General features: G+C 34.6%; 1 protein-coding gene across 1 annotated transcript in view; it reads right to left on the bottom strand.

Annotated features, from left to right (window-relative positions):
• Positions 1-1,342: 1,342 nt before the first annotated feature.
• Positions 1,343-22,401, bottom strand: part of LOC121969919 — a 43,616-nt gene continuing 22,557 nt past the window's right edge. Inside the window, exons 3-6 of the mRNA XM_042520239.1 lie at positions 11,679-11,759; positions 2,196-2,368; positions 2,001-2,097; positions 1,343-1,657 (exon numbers count right to left, since the gene is read on the bottom strand). Of these exons, the coding sequence (XP_042376173.1) occupies positions 1,544-1,657; positions 2,001-2,097; positions 2,196-2,368; positions 11,679-11,759 (465 nt within the window). The 3' untranslated portion in view covers positions 1,343-1,543. The remainder of the gene's footprint in view (positions 1,658-2,000; positions 2,098-2,195; positions 2,369-11,678; positions 11,760-22,401) is intronic.

Here is a 22,401-nt window from a genome sequence, read left to right as displayed (position 1 = left end):
AGAAGATCATTATGGAGAGGGAGAACCCTAGCTTAAAAAGTGCTGCTAACATGTACTTCTAGCCAACCCTGGAACAAGATGTAGCTCCAATGATCACTGTCTACATCAGTTGCCAAAAAAATCACTCACTCTCATGACAATTAGCCGAATTCCTAAAATCCCAACGTACTCAAACACCCCTTTGAGTAGAGGATCAGGTGGAATCCAATTTATCCAGTCAATAAATGAGCAGAGAATCAGGATTGGTCCAGGGATCCTGGACCAGAGGATCCCTGTCCCAAGGAAGACAGATCCTCTAATCCAAAATTTTTTGGACCAGAAGTGATCCTGTTCATTCATTGGCTGGATGAACTGGACTCCACCTATTAAACAGGTGGGATCCAGTTCATCCAATCAATAAATAAACAGGGGACCAGAATTGATTCAGAGATCCTGGATCAAAAGATCCCTGTCCTTTGACAAATGGAGACTCAGAGTGGATCCCTTTTTAGTGGGACTCTCACAAAAGAAGTTCCTTCTCATGGCCATTGACTACTTTTAAAATTCCTATGACAAAAATATCATTTGTAGATTCAAAGTGTCGAGAAAGTTAGTGCCTAATAACAGCCAGCGATTCAAAAGTAATTTATATCATTTCAATCAAATCATACTTCACTTGTATAAATTATATTGCTCCAAAGATAACCGAATAACCGTGCATTTTAACAAATCTCAGCTACAATGTATTATAAAAGATTTTTTCCTCTAATGAATAATAAATCCGAGAATATTATTTATTATAATGGATTTCCACAAATACTTCCCAATTTATCATGTAACCGATGAAAAATTTATGTGAAACCGAACAAGTTACACCAAAAAACATTGAGCCAATTAAAAATAAATAAATAACTTGTATAAATTATATTATTAATTTTACTATTGGTATCATAGAAATGAGTAAATATAGACTACACAATAATATTCATGATATAGCGACACTGTATTTGAAAAAGATAATTTGATAGGATAACTTGGACCGCAGACACATTCTGCTCAGATCCAAGCTAGGAGCCACCTAAATGAACACATGATTAATATACCACACTTAAAACTTGCATGTTGTTACTATCCAAGTCCCTCACAATTACCAACTTACAGTAAACAAAAAAAAACAGCATAATTGCGTAAGCACGTAGATTCAAATTTTTGGAAGATCAATCAATTCAGAACTTGTTTGTCATTTTCCTTTCCGTGGCATAGTAAGGAGAACTATCAATTCCGTTAAGCAAAATGCATGGTACGCGCACATAAATATATGTAAAATTTAAGAATCCAAATCTTCTTTTTCACATGGGGGAGGAGAGTGGTTGACCTTTAGTACTTGTAAATTGCAAATCGGACATAATTGAACCAAATTCTTCGTAACATGACTTGCTAGCACAAACCAATAACCAACCAATTTTATCACTTACAAATTCAAGAAATCTTCTCTTGCAGTTTTTTTTTTTTTTTTCCATTGTGTGGCTAAGTGAACAAAGTATGACCAGACTGATGTTCTAGACTACAACGGCCCATCAGTGTCATCCCCCATCATGGACAGGGAGAATGCGGCTATCACAACATTGAAGGTAGGCGAACCCAACTTATCAATGTGCTTCATTTCGTATTCACCCTCCTGAACCAACGTTAATTCTTAGAAGGGAGAAAACAAATTCTGTGATATTATTTAGAGAAAATTCTTAAAATAAAAAACAAAAAAAATCTGCAGTGATGACTAAAAAGAAAATAAGTATAAAATTTAGAGTCACATATCAATATTTGTCACTTGAACCAAAAGTCAGATTCGTATCCGATTGAAAAACATTTTCTAGATACGTTGATCTTGTAGATTGTCAACAAAAGCATCATAAAAATAGCAAGGTGTTATAGACATAGACTGGTCCTATCTCATTGCATCTTTTTTAGTGATTTATTTACTCCGATATATATTTATTTTTAAATGAATTGTAATAGCTTACCATTCTCCCAGTTGGAGTGCTTAGTGGACAAGCTGAGGAATACTCAAATCCAGTTCGAGGAAGTATGACAGGTTGCTCACCAATTACACCAACTCCCCTGAATAAAGAGACAAGGAATAATTCAAGTGATTCTAGAATGAAATAATAATAATAATAATAACTGTCAAAATTTAAAAATAGAAGAATTAAACTGACCAAAAATTCTCAGTTCGGCCGTTAGCATCAGTAATGATCCAATGCCTTCTTAGAAGTTGAACAGGGTACTGAGAATTATTGGTAATTCGTATTCTATAGGCAAAAAAGAATTGCCCTTTAGATGGATGACTTCGGCTCTCAATATACAGACTCCTGACTTGTACTCGTATACCCTGTAAAAGTTATTTAATACAACATTTCTTAGACACATGTAAACAACCATAAAACACAGAAAAAAAATGTCACTATAGATACTCCATACTTTCAATTAAAAATTATCTAAGGCCATTAATACATGAAGGATGATTGCTTCATAAACAGTCTCCACGGGCTAACGTAATTGGTTCATCCAAGGGTGTTTCTATCAATAGACCTGAGTTGATTCTCAGCGGGTGCGGAATGCCCCGTTGGTTGCCTCAACACCTCCTTACATGCGATGTTATTGCTGGACGAAGCCCCCTTGATTTACCTCCCTTCCAGATAGTGGGGGCCGCCCTGGAGAGGCCGTCGAGGTGACAATTTCATCTTTTGTTGCAAATGATTGCTTCATAAATAGCCCCCGTAGTTAGTACTTGCATAGGTGGTTGCTCCAATAGGCTGAGGTCAATTTTCAACAGATAAAAAATGCCTCACTAGGTGCCGACCTACCTCATGCAAAGAGCCGCTATGATAGGACAAATGTGTAGGATCGTTGAACTAAAGGGAGGATGAATAATGCCAGTGACTTTCATGTTCGTTTGAAAACGTCTGAGTAAAACACAGCGGAATAAGAAAGACAAGACAGAAAGAAAGCAATCGCGAACACCAAGAGTTACTTGGTTCGGAGCCTGTGGCAACTCCTACTCCAAGGCCCGCACGTGAGAGTGCTTTCGATGTGCAATCCACTAATCAATCGAAAGTTACAAAGAGATTTACAATTGTAGTACAAGTAACTTTTAAATAAAACAATACCAACAACTTGAAGAAATAGATCTTCAGTGTAGTCATCGTCGGAGTAGCTTTTGGGTGTCGAGAGCCTTTATCAGAGCAACGCGCAAGTGCGGAAGTCGCTCTGAATGTTGTTGTTTAACCCCTCCCTGGTCGAATGCTGCTTATATAGGTCGTTCCGGGCGCCTGGACCACGTGTTTCGACCAATCAACGCGCTCCACATAGGCTTATGGATGATTTTTCGAGTCCGGGTGCTTGGACAAAGTTCGAGCACTCGGACCGCTTGCCCGCCCGCCCTGGGCGAGGCTTGTCCGAGCGCCCGGACCAACTTTTTCAACCTCCCTTTTTTCTGCAAAACAAAGTTAGTACAGGCAATAAACAATATATATAATATAAATTTGACAGCCTCTAACTGTCCGGTTCTGACTGAAACTCTAAATCGAACCGACGTTTACTGTTCCCTCTTCAGGGGAACACGTCATCACCTACTCCCGGAGAGTTTACCTTTGCCACATCGGTCCTCTACGACCGTCTGGACTTTTGCTCAGCATCCGAGACTTCAGGTCTTCATGTTGAACGTCCGCTCCACGACCCATTCAGACTTCCACCTGGTCCGCGACCACCAGGATTTTCACCTAGAGTCCCTAACTGACTCTAGGATTTCGCTCAAAGTGCTCGACTCGCCAGACTTCTCCTTGCCTAACCGCAGCTAGGACTTTCCACCACCTAAGGTTACCTTACCCTAGGGTTTTCCACCTGCTATAATTCACTAGGACTTTTACCTAAGAATACTTGGGACTTTTCTGCAAGCTCATTCAGTCTTGTTAGACAACAAGTAACCTTAACTTTGCACCTTTTGCCATAATCAAAACTTAGGTTTGATCGTCTGGTATTCCCTGCACCAATTATGACAACCTGCTATAATTCACTAGGACTTTTACCTAAGAATACTTAGGACTTTCCTACAAGCTCATTCAGCCTTGTTAGACAACAAGTAACCTTAATTTTGCACCCTTTGCCATAATCAAAACTTAGGTTTGATCGTCTGGTACTCTCTGCACCAATTATGACAAACTGGTTCAAAGTTAAGTATAATATAACAATAATGTAAAAAACTTAAGCATCAGCATAAATGAAACAATTAAAAAAACTTATGCATAAGTAAAATAATTAGACAAAAAATCTCTCTTATGCTCCCTCTTAATCAAAAGTTATATGTTTAACTTAACTTTAACCTTTCTCTCCCCCTTTGACATACATCAAAAAGATACTAAGTGAGAGAGAAAAATTGATTTGTAAAGATAGTTAAAAAAAAATACTAACCCCTAAAACAAATTTTAATTTGAAACTCCCTTTAAATTTATCACGGTAAACACTTAGCTCAAAAAGAATTTAAAATACTTAGCTTTTGAAAGATTTTCTTAAAAAAAATTAACTAAATACTTAGCTTTAGAAAGATTTTTTTTTAAAAAAAAATTAGCTAAGCACTTAGGGTGCGTTTGGTTTGTTTGCATTTTCATTTCATTTTTCAGAAAATTGTATTTTCTCATTTTTCAAAAAATGACTTTTCTGCATTTTTGATTTTCTTAAAAAATGCTCTCTTTTTCTTGAAAATGAATGTGAAAAATATAAACCAAACGCGTTTTTTATTTTCTCAGAAAATGAAAATAGAGAATAATATGGGAAATGCAAACCAAACGCCTCCTTAGTTTTTTCGAAAAACATAGATAAATTTAAGTTTTGAAAATTCCTTAGCTTTTAAAAAAATTCCTTATAAAAATACATAGCTAAGAAAATGATTTCAAATACTTAAAACTTAGTTAAGTACATAAAGACTTAATTAAAGGTACATTTTAAAAACTTATTTTTCCAAATAAAAATATTTGAACTTCCTTTTTCAAATAAAATGTTCAAAGTTTGCTTTTAAAAACTAGTTAAACTCTTTTTTAAAAATAGTTAAACAAGAAAAACTGAACCCCTTTTTAATGAACTTTACTTTGAAATTTTGAAAAAAATACTTTAACTTAAAAGAGATATTTAATTTAGATATTTTGAAAAGTAACACAAAAACATATTTAACTAAACTTAAGTCTTTCACTCCCCCTTGAATAATGCCCCCAAAAAATAATTAAATGTTTTAATTTTTAGGATCCTAGAGTCCAAACATGAGAGTTCAAAGAAAAAAATCTTCAAAACAGATATTTACTTTCCTTAAACAAGTGTCTAACCTTTAGCTACTAGTTGTTTACCATGAGATAAAGCTTTCACTTGGTTAGTCAAGTTAAGCAAGCATTCCAGTTAGATTAACTAAAATGGATAACTTAACTTGATCAATTTAACTTGATATTTATTGCCCAAACTTATGTTGATGCACAGACATAAGCATTCTGAAGTCCAGGCAGTACCCTATGCATCTCACTCCATTCTAAGTATTTTTCATACACAAGCAAGATATTCCTAGTGTGCTTATGAGATGCTCTGGCTGAAACCTATGGGTACATACTTTCTAAGAGATAAATACCTAGGCTAAGGAGCCAGGATCCTCTGGACCGCAATTTGCGGTCCAAAGAACGGACCACACAAGTTGATTGGTTGATGGGGATGGATCCCACCTGTTTAATAGGTGGGATCCATCTCCATCAACCAATAGATGTAGTGGTCCATCCTCTGAACCGCAAATTGCAGTCCAGAGGATCTGTGCTCTAGGCTAAGTCCAATCTTTTGAAAATACTAGTTAAAATTGGGAATTTTGAATAAGGTAATTTTTCCTAGAATTTTAAAACCAAGCTAATAAAAAGCATCATAGCTTTTTGAAAAAGTAATACTATAAAGAAATAATTTTGACAGTTTAGTACCTATTCTACTAGGCACATACGTAATTATCTTCTAAGTGCACTGAACTCAAGTTCAAGTAAGAATTTTGTGAAAATGTTAGTTAGGTTCGACTTGGACTCAACATAGTCAAGTACAATGTCACCCTTAGCTACATGATCCCATACAAAGTGATACTTGACTTCTATGTGTTTAATCCTTGAGTGGTGGATTGGATTTTTAGTTAAATTAATTGAGTTTTTGTTATCAATTGAAATTTTTGTATTTTTATATTCTAATTGATAATCTTTTAAAGTGTGCATCATCCATAATAATTGAGATACACATTCTCCCATGGGTATGTACTCTGCTTCAATAGTGGATAAGGCAACATAGTGTTGCTTTCTACTTGACCAGCTTACTAAGCATTGACCTAGAAATTGACAACTTCTACTTGTACTTTTTCTATGTAGTTTTCACCCAGCATAGTCTGAGTCAAAGTACCCAACTACAAAAGGCCTACAGTTAGGGTTCCCTTAATGTATCTAAATATTCTTTTTACATTAGATAAATGTGATTCTTTTGCAGAAGATTGGTACCTAGCATACACACATACTGCAAACAAAATACCAAGTCGACTTACAATTAGGTATAGTAGACTTTTTATTGCACTTCTATAATATTTTAAGTCTACTAGTTTTCCTTCTAAGTCAGAGTCAATTTTAACATTAGTTGTCATTGGGTCTTTATATTTTTAGAATTTTCCATTCTAAACTTCTTAATTAATTCCTTAGCATATTTGGTTTGAATAAATTTCTTCCTTTGCTTATTTTATTTGTAAGCCTAAGAAAAAATTAAGTTTTCCTACTAGGCTCATTTCAAATTCACTTTCCATTAATTTAGTAAATTCTTTTAAAATTTTAGTATTGGTTAAACTAAAAATTATGTCATCTACATAAATTTGAGCTATAAAAATATATTTTTCTAATGTGTTAACAAATAATGTTTGATCTATTTGACTTTGGTTAAACCCTTTGAATATTAGGTAGGTTGAGAGTCGTTCATACCAGGCCCTAGGTGCTTGTTTTAGTCCATATAAAACTTTATTTAACCTAAAGATATGGTTTAGGTGGTCTAAATCCTCAAACTTGGGGTTGATTTACATAAACTTCTTTTTTAATAAATCCATTTAAAAATACGGATTTTACATCCATTTGGTATAACTTGAATCTTTTATGTGCTACATAGGCTAGTAGCATCCTGATGGATTCAAGTCAAGCCACAGGTGCATATGTTTCATCATAATCTAACCCTTCTATTTGGCTAAACCCCTTTGCTACTAGTCTAGCCTTGTTTCTTACTATTTCGCCTTTATCATCTAGTTTGTTTCTAAACACCCACTTAATATCAATTATGGATTACTTGTGGGTTTGGGTACAAGTTCCCAGACTTGGTTTCTTTCAAATTGAACTAGTTCCTCTTGCATTGTAATTATCCAGTCTGGGTCAAGGCTTCTTCTATAATCTTGGGTTCAATTTTGGAAATTAGAGCTATTTAACTTAGATTTCTATATGATGACGAGTTCGAACTTCTAGGGTTGGATCATCCAAAATTTGATCAGACGGGTGATGGAACTTATTTTATGTCTTAAGTTAAGGTCAACAATTAGTTCTTATGATTCTTTTGTCTCAGGTCTAATTTCATCATCTTCTGTATTTCTTATAATTTGACTATTTTCTTTGATTAAGTCAGGTAGGTTGTTTTCTTCATCAAAAATACATTTATTGTTTCTTCAACTTTTAGAGTATTTTTGTTATAAATTCTATAAGCCTTACTGGTTGTAGAGTACCCTAAAAAGATTCCTATTGTTGATTTTGATATAAACTTACCTAAACAATCTTTAGTGTTTAGTATGTGGACTTTACACCCAAATACTTTTAGATAATTTAAGTTAGGAATTTTATTATAGTATATTTCATACGGAGTTTTATTTTGAAATTTATTGATTAATATTCTATTTTGAATATAACATGTCGTATTTATTGCTTCAGCCTAGAATTGGTTATTTAGGTTATATTCGTTTAACATGATTCTAGCGGCCGCTTGTAATGTTCTATTTTTTCATTCAACTAGACCATTTTGTTGGGGGTTCTAGGACATGAAAATTCATGATTGTATCCATTAGTTTGACAAAATTCATCAAACCTATTATTTTCAAATTCCCCTCCATGATCACTTCTAATTCTTTTGATTTTGCTGTCTTTTTCATTTTCTATTAACTTGCAAAAGGTCTTAAAGATCTCAAGGGTTTCATCTTTGGTTTTTAAAAAATTTACCCAGGTAAATCTTAAGTAATCATCAATTATGACTAAGTAGTATTGGTTTCTGCTTAGTGACTTGGCTCCATGTGAATCAAATAGGTCTAAGTGTAGGAGCTCAAGTATTGAGTTAGTTCGATTCAGGTTTGTTGATTTTTGGGTTGACTTAGTTTGTTTAGCTTGTTGACAAACATTACAAATTGTATTTTCTAAATTTTTAAATTTGGGTAGACCTCTAACTAAGCCATTTTGACTCATTTTTTAAATGAGTCTGATATGAGTGTGACCCAATCTTCTGTACCACAACTTACTTTCCTATTGTTGTGTCAAAAGACACTTGAGTGAGGAGATTGGTAAGTTAATTGTGTGGATATTTTTTTTCCTAATTCACTTAAGTGTGATTTCAGGATTTTCAACATTCTTAATTAAGGATTCAGAGTTTGAAAATGTTACTAAGTATCTAAAGTCACACAGTTGACTTATGCTAAGTAAGTTAAAATTCAACTTATCAATAAAACTTTCGAATAACAAAATCAGAACTCAGTTTGATATTACCTGTTCCGATTACCCTAAGTGTTCTGTCGTTGCCGAACGCAACTGCCCCTAGGTTTTTGAATTTTAGCTTGGTGAACTTCAATCGGTCTCCAATCATGTGTCTAGAGCATCCACTATCCAACATCCATTGGTCCAAATCGTTATGTTTCTACACATAAAGTATTTGATTTGGATCCAATTTAAAAGGATTGTAAGATGATTGATTGAGTTCAACCCCTTATTCTCTATCTCACCTAGTCTAGGTTATCAATCATGTTATACCGAGTGATAGTGAGATGGTTGATTGAGTTTCACTTAAGTTTGATTTAATTCTAATTTTAATTTTAATTAATTTTGAGTTTGATTTAGTTTTATGGATTAAGTTTAAGTTAGTTGATTAATTGATTAGGTTTGAATTAGGTTGATTAGGTTTGAATTAGGTTAATTGATTAATTTATTAAATTAATTGATTAATTGATTAGGGTAGACTAATTTTTACCTAAGTCCATCTCGCCCTTTTCTAGATTGATAATCAGGGAACTTTATAGGTTTTTGTGAGATGGTTAATTTTATCTTTTAATTTAGATTAACATCTAAGGATTGATTTATGAGTTAGACTAAGGTTTAACAGTCAGTCAATTAAATATTTATTTTAATAATTGGTTTCCAGGCTGTGGCGAGGTACTAGGCATTCTTGGGTATTAGATCATCAACCACTTCTAGATAAAGTCTTTTAAAGAAATTGAAATTTTTCCTTTTTGAAAATCCTAGGTCTAAATAGTTAAGTGTGAATCGAGTCTAAGTCCTTATCTACCCTAATCTAAGCATGTATAATAAAAGCAGTAAAGCAAGCATCAAGCAAGTCTATTTAATGATAAAAATGATCTTTCTAATGGCTCCTAGATCATAGCCTCGATAGGGTCTATCAAGGTAGTGGATTTGATCCTTGGGGATCCAATATTGACCAAGTCCATCTTGATTAATCAAGTTAGACTTAAGCACCCATGCTTGGACTATTCCTCTATTGGTACGATTAACAAGAGATAAATATGATTTAAATTTGCGTTTAGCCTTGTCCAAGTTCGAATTGATTGTATACGGCTCTTTGTTTTTCAAAAATCAAATCAAGATTCTTGGAACCCAAGGTGAACCGTTTCAATATTTCTTTTAGTTCCTTGACTTGACTTTTCAGGATGGAATGTTCTTCCTCAAGTTGTTGGACTTGAGTTGAAGTTCCAGTCTAACCCGGTCAAGCAGTCAAGGAGCTTGGATTAGTCACTTCCTTAAGGGCTATTACCTCCTTTTGGAGTGACTTGACCCGGACATTGGACTTGGCTAACTTGCGCATGAGATAATTTACTAAGTTATGTAGTTTATCTATTTGAGAAGAACTTACAGTGGGGCTAGACCCATTCAGAAAAGGATACGGATCCATGGTTTCTCTCGGACTCTGTTTCCAACTTGCTCTCTGTTTCAAATTCGTCGACTTGTTCTCGGGCCTTAAGTGCGAGGAAGCTCGTCTGTTCGACATCTTCATCAGAATCTTCTAAAAGGATTCATCCTATGTTGCCTGCAGTGCCTTCTTCTTCCGTTGTTTCTTTATTTCCTTCTGATTTGGACAGTTGACTTTAATGTGTCCCTTTTTATTATAGCCGTAACAGGTTACTTCGAACTTGACTTTTGAACTCGGTTGCACTGCTTTTGACTGGATCACCTTCTTAATCTCCTTTTTGGTAAATCCTTTCTTCTTGTAGAGTTTTTGTACAAAGTTGACGAGCTCGGCAATGATCTCGTCGTCGTCGTCTTCTGAGTCCGGTTCATCATCAGACTCGGGTTCAATCCAGTGCTTTGCTTTTGGTTCCCGCGTTTTAGTTGTACCTACGACCAAAGCAATACCTTTCTCGACCAGCAGCGCATTAGTCTGTTCGTGAAGTTTGAATTCGGAAAATAACTCATCTAATTTAATTTGCGAAAGATCCTTAGACACTTTATAAGCATCTACCATGGATGCCCACAAAGTATTCCTCAAAAATGCATTGAGTGCATACCTGATGACGTCGCGATTTTCCACCTTTTGTCCAATTGTGTGGAGACCGTTGAGGAGGTCTTGGATGCGTGCGTGAAGTTGGCTTGCTGATTCACCTTCCTGCATTTTTATATTATAAAGTTTATTTAATATCAAATCACGTTTGCTTACCTTCATGTCGGAAGTTCCTTCATGCAGCTCGATCAACTTTTCCCACAACTCCTTTGCGCTTGAGAACGGGTCGACTCGGTTCAGCTCTTCTTTTGTCAGGTCGCATTGTAGAGTCTGAGTAGCTTTGGCGTCAGCCTCGATCTTCTTTCTAGTTGGTGCATCTCATTTGTCGCACGGAACGAGGACTCCATCTTCGGTGGGATATGCGAATCCCGTCTGGATGATTATCCATATCTCGACTTATGTCTTGAGGTGGTACTTCATTCGACTCTTCGAGTAGTCGAAGTCTTCGCCGGAAAAGAGGGAAGGCGTGCAGTGATATACCCTTCTTGATGGGCCATTTTAAAAGAAATCCTTGCACAAAAGAAAAAAAAACAGAACTTGTCCCAAGACTAGGTCTTGGCTTAGTAGTGCGAAAAAAAAATATTAATCAAATAAACGAACTCGAGTGGTGTATCTACATCAGGGTTTGTCGTCTAAGTGTCTTATGGATATTCATATGATATTGATATAGATTTATGCCCCATCTAAGAACAGGGATTTCTGAAAAAACACTAAAATGTGTTAGCAATGGAGAAAAGCTAGTCGCCTGCTAGTAATATTAGAAAACCATTGAGCCAAAGAAGAAATGGTTGTAAAACGAGTATAATGGAGTAAAATAAATTAACAAAAACAAACTGCTCATAGTATGTTACCAAAGTTGTTGTGTCACTTGAACATGTAAGGAGGGAGTGTGGAGATAAACTCTTTAACTCGTCCCTGTATTTTGCTGCATCCTGGAAACATCACATAACGTCATTAGGGTAGAGAGAGAAAGAGAGAGAGAGACTATAGAATGACATAAGACAGACAGTTGCTTATTCAGATGAGCACTTCTATGTGAATGTGTAAACCTCAAGCAGATAAAAAAGAGAAGAACAAGTACACAAGCATATTATGTATTACAAAAACCCTGGCTTCTTGCACAAATCATGATCTGCATAAGTGTATATCTGAAAAACCACCATATATATAGAGAGAAAGCATCTCAAAAAGCAAAAGCTCACCTTTTCCAAGAAAAAAAGGGCAAAAAGAATTTTTGAGAAAAATAATACAGCCACCACAATTCATAACGTAAACTAAATAGGGCATCATCATACTCCACCTATATGAATCTCCATAGGTCTTCATAGAAAAAGTTATAATTATTTTGTATAGGACTATTTGCTTTCAGATCAATTATTTAAAACCACACAGTGAAGGATAATCAACAACCAATTTTTCAGTTTTTACTGATTAGAAAGGGGAAAATTCCCTTGCAATTCATTTCAAATGTTCGGCCTGGGTTCTTACAGCTCTTAGGATCATACCCCACCTTTGTTTACTTGGGTTTACACCATTCTTGTATTCAAAAGAATTAGTTTACAAATTTCTGAACTAATGACAAGCAAAATAGGAAGAAAAGTAGGAAAAGGAAGAATTTGATTCCACAATTATCACATTATGCATTCACCAAGGAGAAAATCATGTCAGTCATAGATAAATTGTCAGTGTTGTTTGATTAGAGAAATTCAGTTAGATGATTAAAAATCACCCAACAGCAAGCTTAAAGATTTTTCCTTGACAAGAAAACAGCAGATTTACCATGTAATAATCAGTTGCTTGAGAACTTGGTCATACTCAGATGCCCACAAAATCTTTCACTAGGGAAGCATTTCATATTCCTTTGACACTCTATAGGCATATATGCATAATTACTTCAGACTAATTTTTTAGAAATCATTTTAGCAAACAAAATGCGTTGATTATATGAAGACTTTTGGTTTTCTTGAAAGACCATAGTGGTTTGTCCCACTAGCTTATGTTATTAGTGCAATTTTTGTGGATAATTCGCTGGAGTTATAGATCATGAAGTAGGAGTGAAGATCTCCCAACCATATTTAACCAAGTGTGCTAGCACTGTTTTTATGTGTATTTATTCTTATTTCCCTCACATATATTTTTAACAAGGACAAACACAAGCACCTTATGCAATAGTTTGAAATCTCATATCATACCTGGCGCTATGGCCTAAACATATCATTTTAATAAATTATGACTTTATACTAGTCAACAATCAGCACATGTAAAGTTTATTGTGTAATTGTGTCAACCATGTCAGTGAGTGTTATGTCATGCCAACACTCAATACCCCTTGACATTCTACAACACAAGACAAAATCAATAGATATTATTTATTATTTTATTTTTGTAGTTTGTATCCATACAAATAATGTCAAAAAGTATATCATTACAAATGAAAGGCAAAGTTAAAACTTAAGTAGTATAATTGTTTTATCTTCTCCTTTTCTTCATCTCCTTTCTCCTTTTACCTCCAATTTGCCTCTCATGGCAAACTCCAAAATGACTTAATATTTAGAACCTTGCCTTGCGGTATTAACATTTTAATTGTTTGTCTTGCAAGAGAGAAATTTTGTATTTAGAGGGATTGACTCTTCACCCCTCCCCTCTATCCAAGCTAACTCATATCCAGAGCCAGTCCTGGTTGTTCAAAGGCCCTGGGCGAAACTATTAATTATGCCCTAATTTTATCCTTCCATCAACCTAAGTAATAATTATATTAATCTATAAAATTTTGCTTTCAGAAATGGGATAAGGAAATTTTTTAATTGTAAGAAGATTTTTTTATCTCACACAGTTCATTTTTTATTTGTGCATAAATGTCTACAATTCTAACATAGAAATAAGAATAAAGCATCAATTCTAAAACTATGAATATAAATTCTTTTTTCATTCCTACACTATTAAATTATCCAAGAATAACAATTCTATTTGTAATCAATTTCATTTAGAATACAATAGGTGTTTTTAAAAAATAATTACTTGAATTCTTAGCAAAAGAATACTAACAGTGAAAAAAATTTAACTCAAGAATGCAAAGAAATAAGTATAGTAATGTAACACAATCCTAACACCAAACTGAGAAATACTAAGGAAATATAGCCTAGTCAGTTTACCTCTATAATCTTTGTTTTCAACATCAACATAGGAATCTGGATGAACAAAAAGAATACTTGGAAGATCCGTCACAAGTATATTCACTTTTAATTTGAATTTGAGCAACTTAAATAATATATTCAGGATGGTTAAGAATTAAAAAATTTTTATCCTAAAATAGTGATATTACTTATATTTCACTTGATAAGAAAAATTAAAACTCAATATAAATGAATTAAATTTTATGTATAGGAATCCTAGCAATAATAAAAATAAAAAACACTACAAATTTTTAAAATTTTAATTTGACTAAGGTATCATGTGATGACCAAAAACTTTTCATGGAGAATAACTTACTTGATTATTCAGTCCAGAAAGTAAAACAAATTTCAATTTATAAAAACTTAAATATCAAAAAAAATAAAACGACACTATTTTTTCTCTTTAAATAAAGAAAAAAATAAATATTTTTTTAAATAAAATGTTAGTTCCTCAAAATTAACACAAACCTTCCGGTTTGGTAGATGTCTCCTTATCAATTTCACATCCAAATCCAAAGTATCTAATGATGCGTAGTGTCTAATTACTGAACCATGGTAGTGGGAGATAGGATTGTGAAATATGAGAAGCATGGATATATAGTGTCTAATGATGCATTTGGTTCATATGAATATGAAGCTCCTAGAAAATTAGGGAATGGACTCAACAATTCATGATGTAGAAAATTTGATTTATAGACTATTGACCTTGTAGGAACTAAATTACTAAAGCATAGGCATTCCTGTTTCCTAGACAATGACCTGACCTGCATGTTTCGCCAACAATGATTTCACAAGCATGTACGATGTACCTCAGAATGGAAGAAACTGATCTTCATTTTTAACCAAGGAGACAGTAAGATGTTTAAGATGTTTATCATATATTCATATATTTCAAAGAAAAAACGCAGCTCTTTCTAAACTCCAAAGAGGGTTATCGTCACTACCCAAACAAGGATGAAATTTCCTTGCCAATTTCATGCGGTGAAGATGATACCTAGAATTCTCTACTCAAAGACAACGGTAGTGCCCAAGGAAGATAGTACCTAGACAGAGGCAAGTCCCACAATGGTATCACCCTGATGGAGGCGATGGAAGATGGTGAAGCGATCAAGGCGGGGATGGCCCCAAAAGAGAGCGGATGACCGATCGCCGAGGACCTGACCGAAGCACCTTCCAAGGCAATAACAAGTAGAGTCGCGAGAGTCGAAAACTCAGAATAGGGCTTTGACGAGGGAGGATTTCGGCGACGGCTCAGAATAGGGCTTCTGAAAAGGGATGACAAAAACGATGATTTTGGATATAAAAATTTTTTTTTGGGCCATATATATATATATATGAAGAATGGGCCCCTGAAAGTTTTGGGCCCTGGGCAGGAGCCCTGGTAGCCCTGGCCCAGGGCCGGCTCTGCTCATATCTGGACTGCTAACATTTATTCTTAACAAGTGTATTATAGCACATCGCTTATTAAACAAAATTAGCATCTCGGATGATAGTGAGAACTATTTTTGCAATTCCGAAGTATGATAGGGAAAATCTTGAGACTTGGGAAATAAAGATAGAATGCTACTTGAGAACCCATTTTAGAGTAGCATTGCAATGGAGGAAGGATTTGAAGATCCAAAAGACAAAAATAGGAAAATTATCAAGAGAAGCAAATGGACTAGGAGCAAGTTGAATTGCTCAAGCTGAATGAAAAAACCATGAACAATACAATAATATAATGGATGTATTGCCCAACTATATTTTAGAGTAAGGTAATATAGAAGAACAAGAAGCACAAGAAAAGAGTTCATCATCATAGAGATGCTCATCATAATCATCTTCATGAGAGAGCAATGAAGAATCACAATGGCTTACATGGTGAGAAGAGCCCTTAAGAAAGTTGAGGACTAGGGAAATCATAAAGATAAGTAGCGGGAAGAAGAAACAAAGTGTTGAAGATCAAATTCATGATAGCAAGGATCCACAACTTGAAGAAAGCAATGCAAATCATGAGTCTATGGATTGGAGGGCAAATACTACAGATGAAAGACATCTTCATCAAAAGCCTTTGAGAATAAAGACAAAAAATTAACCAGAGATGGATCTAAACCAAAGCAAATTGAGGAAGATGTGACTGGCACTCCTTCAAATCCTTCAAGTTGCAAAAAAAACAAGGGATCACATGGCATGTTATGAATGCAATTAGGATCACTAAAAAACAAGTCATTACAAGGAAAGGAGAAAGGAAAAATAATTGTGTAGGGATCTTTTGCGAAAAATAATATTTAAACGCAGTGGAAAAACAAATCCCCCCAGAGATCCATGCGAATACAGTATACAAAGTTTGATCAAGTTGTTACCTTTGTTGCATGAACGGTACAATCCTGACAACTTCGATTCGGCAGATCTCAACACGATCAGATTGGCCGTGCCTATACGGTATCCACACGAACACGTTCCACATTCATCGCACGAACTCAGATTCGGAGAAGAGCAACATTCGTTATGCTAGCAACTACACAAGGTTGGTTTTTTCGAGAGAAGAAGAGAAAGAAGAGCAAAAAACTAAAGGATGACAATTACCTAAAAGGTTACTTCACTAAAGGTTACTTCGATTTTTGGAATTTATCCATGAAATACCAAAGAGAAGCCTTTTTGGTCTTCTTCTACCAATGCTTATTAATCTCCATCACTATTAATCTTCTTTAATGAGTTGGATGTTAATATATTGAATTAATCATTAACCCAATAAGTCATTAACCCAATAAGCCAATAAATCTAATCCATTAATCCAATTAGTCTAATCCAAATTCATTTGGATTAACCCACTTATCTTAAGGTACATAGTATTTTAGTCAAATTAAAATAAATCTATCTCCAAATCAACATACTCTCTATGTGTGTGACCCAATAGGTTCTCGTAACGTTGACAATGCCTCTAAAGCAACATTTTGGATACATAAGCAATGAGTGGTATCTAGCAATGCATCATTGTTATCCAACTGACGAGAATGTCAAGATCCGACCTAACCTTTCTATGTCTATTATCTGTATAACATAGTCCTTCTATCCTCGATATCTAGATTAATCCATGAGGCATAAATCGTATTATCCTTTTATCAATCTTTATGTTTCTTGATCTCCAAGTAGACTTACTTAACCAAATGAGCTTAATATCTCATATTGACCTATTTGATCATGATCATGTATTTTAGTAGTCTTACTTAATCAAGGGGCCCACAGATATCACTTCCGTCATATGGAAGGATAAATCTCATCTACATCACTCACATCCCTCAGCATAACTTATTGCATACCCAGTAATTGACTTTATAGTCCACCTTATTACAGGTGACGTTCGTCGATACAAATCCTTATGTAGGGAACCGTAGTGACTTAAGATCTAAAAACTATTCATATTCATACCAATAGTCACTATGAGAATATTTATGACACTCATATAACGATCCATGAAACATTCTCATGACGGGTCAATTCAGTACATATTCTCTAATATGCATCCATATATCAACTTGATATCTTATATCCATGACTTGTGAGATTAAATCATCAATTGACCTACATGCTAGTCTCAACGCATGAATATTGCCGTTGTATATTAATGTTTGATTAGGAATAGTTAAGAGTAGTGTTTTATATATATTTACAACCTCTCACTATCAACTCAATCAATTGATATATTGTAGATTAGAACCTACTATCCTAGGACATTATTATACTTATTCATCTAGCACATATCTGAAATAAATATAATAACCATAAACTTTGCCTTTATTAATAAATATGATACATAAATCAATCAACTCATGATTGACTCTTAGGGCTTATACTAACAATCTCCCATAAGCACTAGTGTCAATCACTAAAATATATCTAATATTTAGTAACCTAATATGACCATTATGCTTCCTCTATACCAAAACCTTGGTCAAAGGATCTACAATGTTATCGATCGGTACTCTGCATATCCTCACATCTCCTCTATCTATGATCTTTTAAATGAGATAGAATCGCCGTAGTGGGTTTGGATTGCTGATGAGAGAGGATCCTTAGCCTGTGCAATAGCCCCATTGTTATAACAATAGAGGTCTATTGGGTTCGCTATGTTAGGAACTACACCAAGCTCTGTAATAAATTTTGTGATCCAAACAGCCTCTTTTGCTACATCAGAAGCAGTAATATACTCTATCTCTATAGTAGAATCAGCAACTGTGTTTTGCTTTGAACTCTTTCAACTCATAGCACCATCATTTAAGCAACATACATACTCAGACTGTGATATGGAATCATCCTTGTCCGTTTGGAAGCTTGTATCACTGTAACCCTTTACAGCGAGCTCGTCATCACCTCCAATATCAAGAAATATTTTTTCGTTCTTCTCAAATACTTAAGAATATTCTTGACAGTTGCTCAGTGATCTTCACCTGGATCAGACTAGTATCTGCTCGTCATGCTTAACGCATATGAGACATCAAGACGAGTACAAAGCATAGCGTACATAATAGACCCTATAACAGATGCATAAGGAATCTGATCCATGCGATCCCTTTCTTCCTTAGAAGAGGGGCTTTGAGTCTTTGAAAGGCTCACACCGTGTGACATCGACAGGAATCCCTTTTTGAAATTTTGCATGGCAAAACGATTAAGCACCTTGTTAATATATGTATTCTGACTTAGGCTAAGCAATCTCTTAGATCTATCTCTATAGATCTTGATGCCTAAAATGTAAGTTGCTTCATCTATGTCTTTCATTGAGAAATAATTTCCAAGCCAAGTCTTCACAGATTGTATTATAGGCATATCATTTCTAATAAGAAGTATGTTATCTACATATAAGATGAGAAACATGACTATGCTTACTAACTCTTTTGTAGACACGAGGTTCATCTTCGTTCTTTATGAAACCAAATGTTTTGATCGTATCATCGAATCGAAGATTCCAGCTTCTAGAAGCTTGCTTTAAACCATAAATGGACCTTTACAACTTACATACCTTTCCAGCATCCTTTGAATTTACAAAACCCTCACGTTGTGTCACATACACATCCTCGAGTAGATTTCTATTCAGAAATACAGTTTTGACATCCATATGTCAGATCTCATAATTATAATAAACTGCAATAACAAGCATAATCCGAATACACTTAAACATCGCAACTGGTGAAAAGGTTTTATCATAGTATATATCATGAATCTACTTGAATCCTTTAGCTACCAATCACCCTTTATAGGTATGCATATGACCATTCATGTTAGTCTTTATCATATGAGTTTGATCCCTATAGGTGGATCAACCAAAGTTCATACTTGGTTAGTGTACATAGATTCTATTTCAGATCTCATGGCTCTAGCCATTTCTCATAATCTGGGCTCATTAAGCTTCTTGGCAGGATGTAAGCTCGTTGAAATCCACAAGCATTATATCATCATGGTCAGACAAGAGAAAAGAACATCTCTCAGGTTGACGATGTGTCCTATCAGATCTGCGTAGAACTTGTTCTACTCAAACAAGTTGTTGTTCCATAATTTCTTGTGGTGTAACAAATTCATAATCCACAACACTATGTGGTGCCTGCTCAATTTCCATCAACGCCTCAATGCTAAGTTGTGTATCTCGAATTTCTTCAAAATTGATTTTACTCCCACTAGCTCTTCTAAAAATAAATTCTCATAAAAACATCATTTCTAGCAACAAACACTTTGATGTGAGATTATAAAAGTAATATCCTTTCGTTTCCTTGAGACATCCTACAAAATAGTAGTTACTGATTTGGGTCCTAGTTTCTCTTAGACTTAACATCAAACGTAAACCTCACAACCTCAAATCTTTATGAAAAACATCTTGGGACTCTTCTACGTTCATATCGTATGTAGTGTCTTTATGACTGCCTTAGACGAAACACGGCAGCCGTCTCTGGAGCATATCCCCAGAAAAAAAGAAGGAAGATCTGTTTGACTCATCATTGATCATACTATATCTAATAAAGTATGATTTCTCCTCTCTGATACATCATTCATGGTGTTTTAAGTGGAGTGAGTTGAGATAGGATCCCAAACTCAACGAGATGGTCACGAAACTCTTGGCTAAGGTATTTCCTACCTCTATCTGATCGAAGCATCTTAATGAGCTTTCCAAGTTGATTTTGTATTTTATTCTTATATTCTTTGAACTTTTCAAATGATTCAGACTTATGTTTCATAAGATACACATAGCTATATATACTGAAATCATCAGTAGAAGTAATGAAGTATTGATAGCCTCCCATAACTACTATATTGAAAGGGCCATAAATATTAGTATGTATGAGTCCTAACAAATCATTAGTTCTTTCGCAGTGTCCATTAAAATGAGTCTTTATAATCTTACCTAGTAGACAAGATTCGCATACCTCATATGATTCAAAATCAAATGAGTCCAAAAGTCCATCTTTATAGAGTTGTGATATGTGATTCTCATATATATGACCCAAGCGACAATATATGTTTGGTTTAAATCATTAGATTTAAATTGTTTTATATTTATATTATAGATTGGGTTTTCAAAATCTAGAGCATAGAGTTCATTCAAAAGATGTGCACTACAATAGAACATTTCATTTAAATAAACAGAACAACATTTGTATTTTATTGTAAATGAAAAAATCTTTCTTGTCCAAACAAAAAAATAGAGATAATGTTCTTAGTTAAGGCAGACACATAATAGCACTCTTCAAGTTCCAAAATAAGCCGGCAAAGATAAGGAATATGTTCCTACAACTATAGCAACAACTCTTGCACCATTGCCTATTCGTAGATCTACTTCTCCCTTTGTCAACGATCTAATCTTTCTTAAGCCCTACACATTCGTATAAATGTGAGATGCACATCCGGTATCTAATACCCATGAAGAAGAAATAGATAGATTGACTTCTATAATATATATACTTGAGGCAGAAGTCTCACTTCTCTTCCTTATTACTTCCTCTAGGTACAACTTATAGTTTCTCTTCCAGTGTCCGGTCTCGTCACAGTAGAAGCAGGTTCCTTCCTTAGTCACCCTACTGAACGCCTTTGCCTTGTTGCACCATCAAATGGTACTAGACTTTGTCTTCTTGAGAATTAGTTCAGTAGTTCTCAACATACTTAGCATCTCAGACAACGGCTTGTCAATTTCATTCATATTATAGTTCATGACAAATTGACTATATCCTTCAGGCAACGATTGCAGAACAAGGTTAGTGGTCAACTGGCCCAATGGAAATCCCAATCTTTCAAGGTTTTCAACGTACTCAATCATTTTAAGTACATAAGTTCCTACGGAACTTAGTTAAGTCACACCCAAAGTTCAATAGTCGGACATCACAATTATCCTATCACACTCTATCAAGATAAATCGAGTCACTTTGCTTTGGTAAACATGTCTATAATTGATCAAGGTAATAGTAAGTATCAAAATTTGGTATGTATATGAAAAATGACCTAATTATCATACTACTAATTAAACATGCATCATATACAAGCATGACATACATCAACATATATACATAATAAGAAACGTGACATGGTTATGGCTCGTATACTACGATCTTCTCAAGCCAATGAGAAGATCAAAAGGTCAACTTAGGGAATTACATCTTCTCCAAGTGTTTCCTGGGTTGTCGTGTGTCGTTGGCCTTCGCCTTTTCCATCGTCATCCAATAGACTAGTATTATTCTTAATTGTACATTACAATGAAAAGAAATCTTGAGTTACATTCGAGGGTAGTCTAATTTTATAACTAGAAGTATAAAGGTGAAAGGCACGACTCACAGGCCATATTATGAATTACAACATGCACACACAATCATCCAATCATATTAGGGTAAGGGGCCATAACCATGCATCATGGCATACATCATTGATAATAGATCTATGACATCATTTTATTATGATTGCAAACAACGATTTACGAGCTGTAACCTTACGACGGTCCCGCTACCAAATTGATGCATACTTAGACAAATACTATATAATTTGTTCACAACAGTTCATGAGTTATTTCACAATGGTTCTCAACAGATTGATGCAACCGCATCAACCATTATGAAAGTCATAAGTTATGTAACATTTGTCAAATGAAATTGAACTATAGCACGCATTCATATTATGTATGAAGATGCTACAATCTTTTAGTTTAATCAACATACACTGTTTCATGCACGACAAAAACACTCATACAATCATGCATATCATAGTAAACACATGTTCTTCATCTATATCACATATAAAATAGACCTAAAATGATATATATGCATTCGCAAGTATTTAAATACAGTAGAAAAACTGATCCCTCTAGAGATCCATGCAAATACAGTATACAAAGTTTGATCAAGTTGCTACCGTTATTGTGTGAACGATACAATCCTGACAGGAACTTCGA

This window comes from Zingiber officinale, chromosome 4A (assembly GCF_018446385.1).
Source record: "Zingiber officinale cultivar Zhangliang chromosome 4A, Zo_v1.1, whole genome shotgun sequence".
Lineage (NCBI taxonomy): Eukaryota > Viridiplantae > Streptophyta > Magnoliopsida > Zingiberales > Zingiberaceae > Zingiber > Zingiber officinale.
Note: the sequence above shows the minus strand (reverse complement) of the source record. Positions and strands in the feature narration are given on the sequence as shown.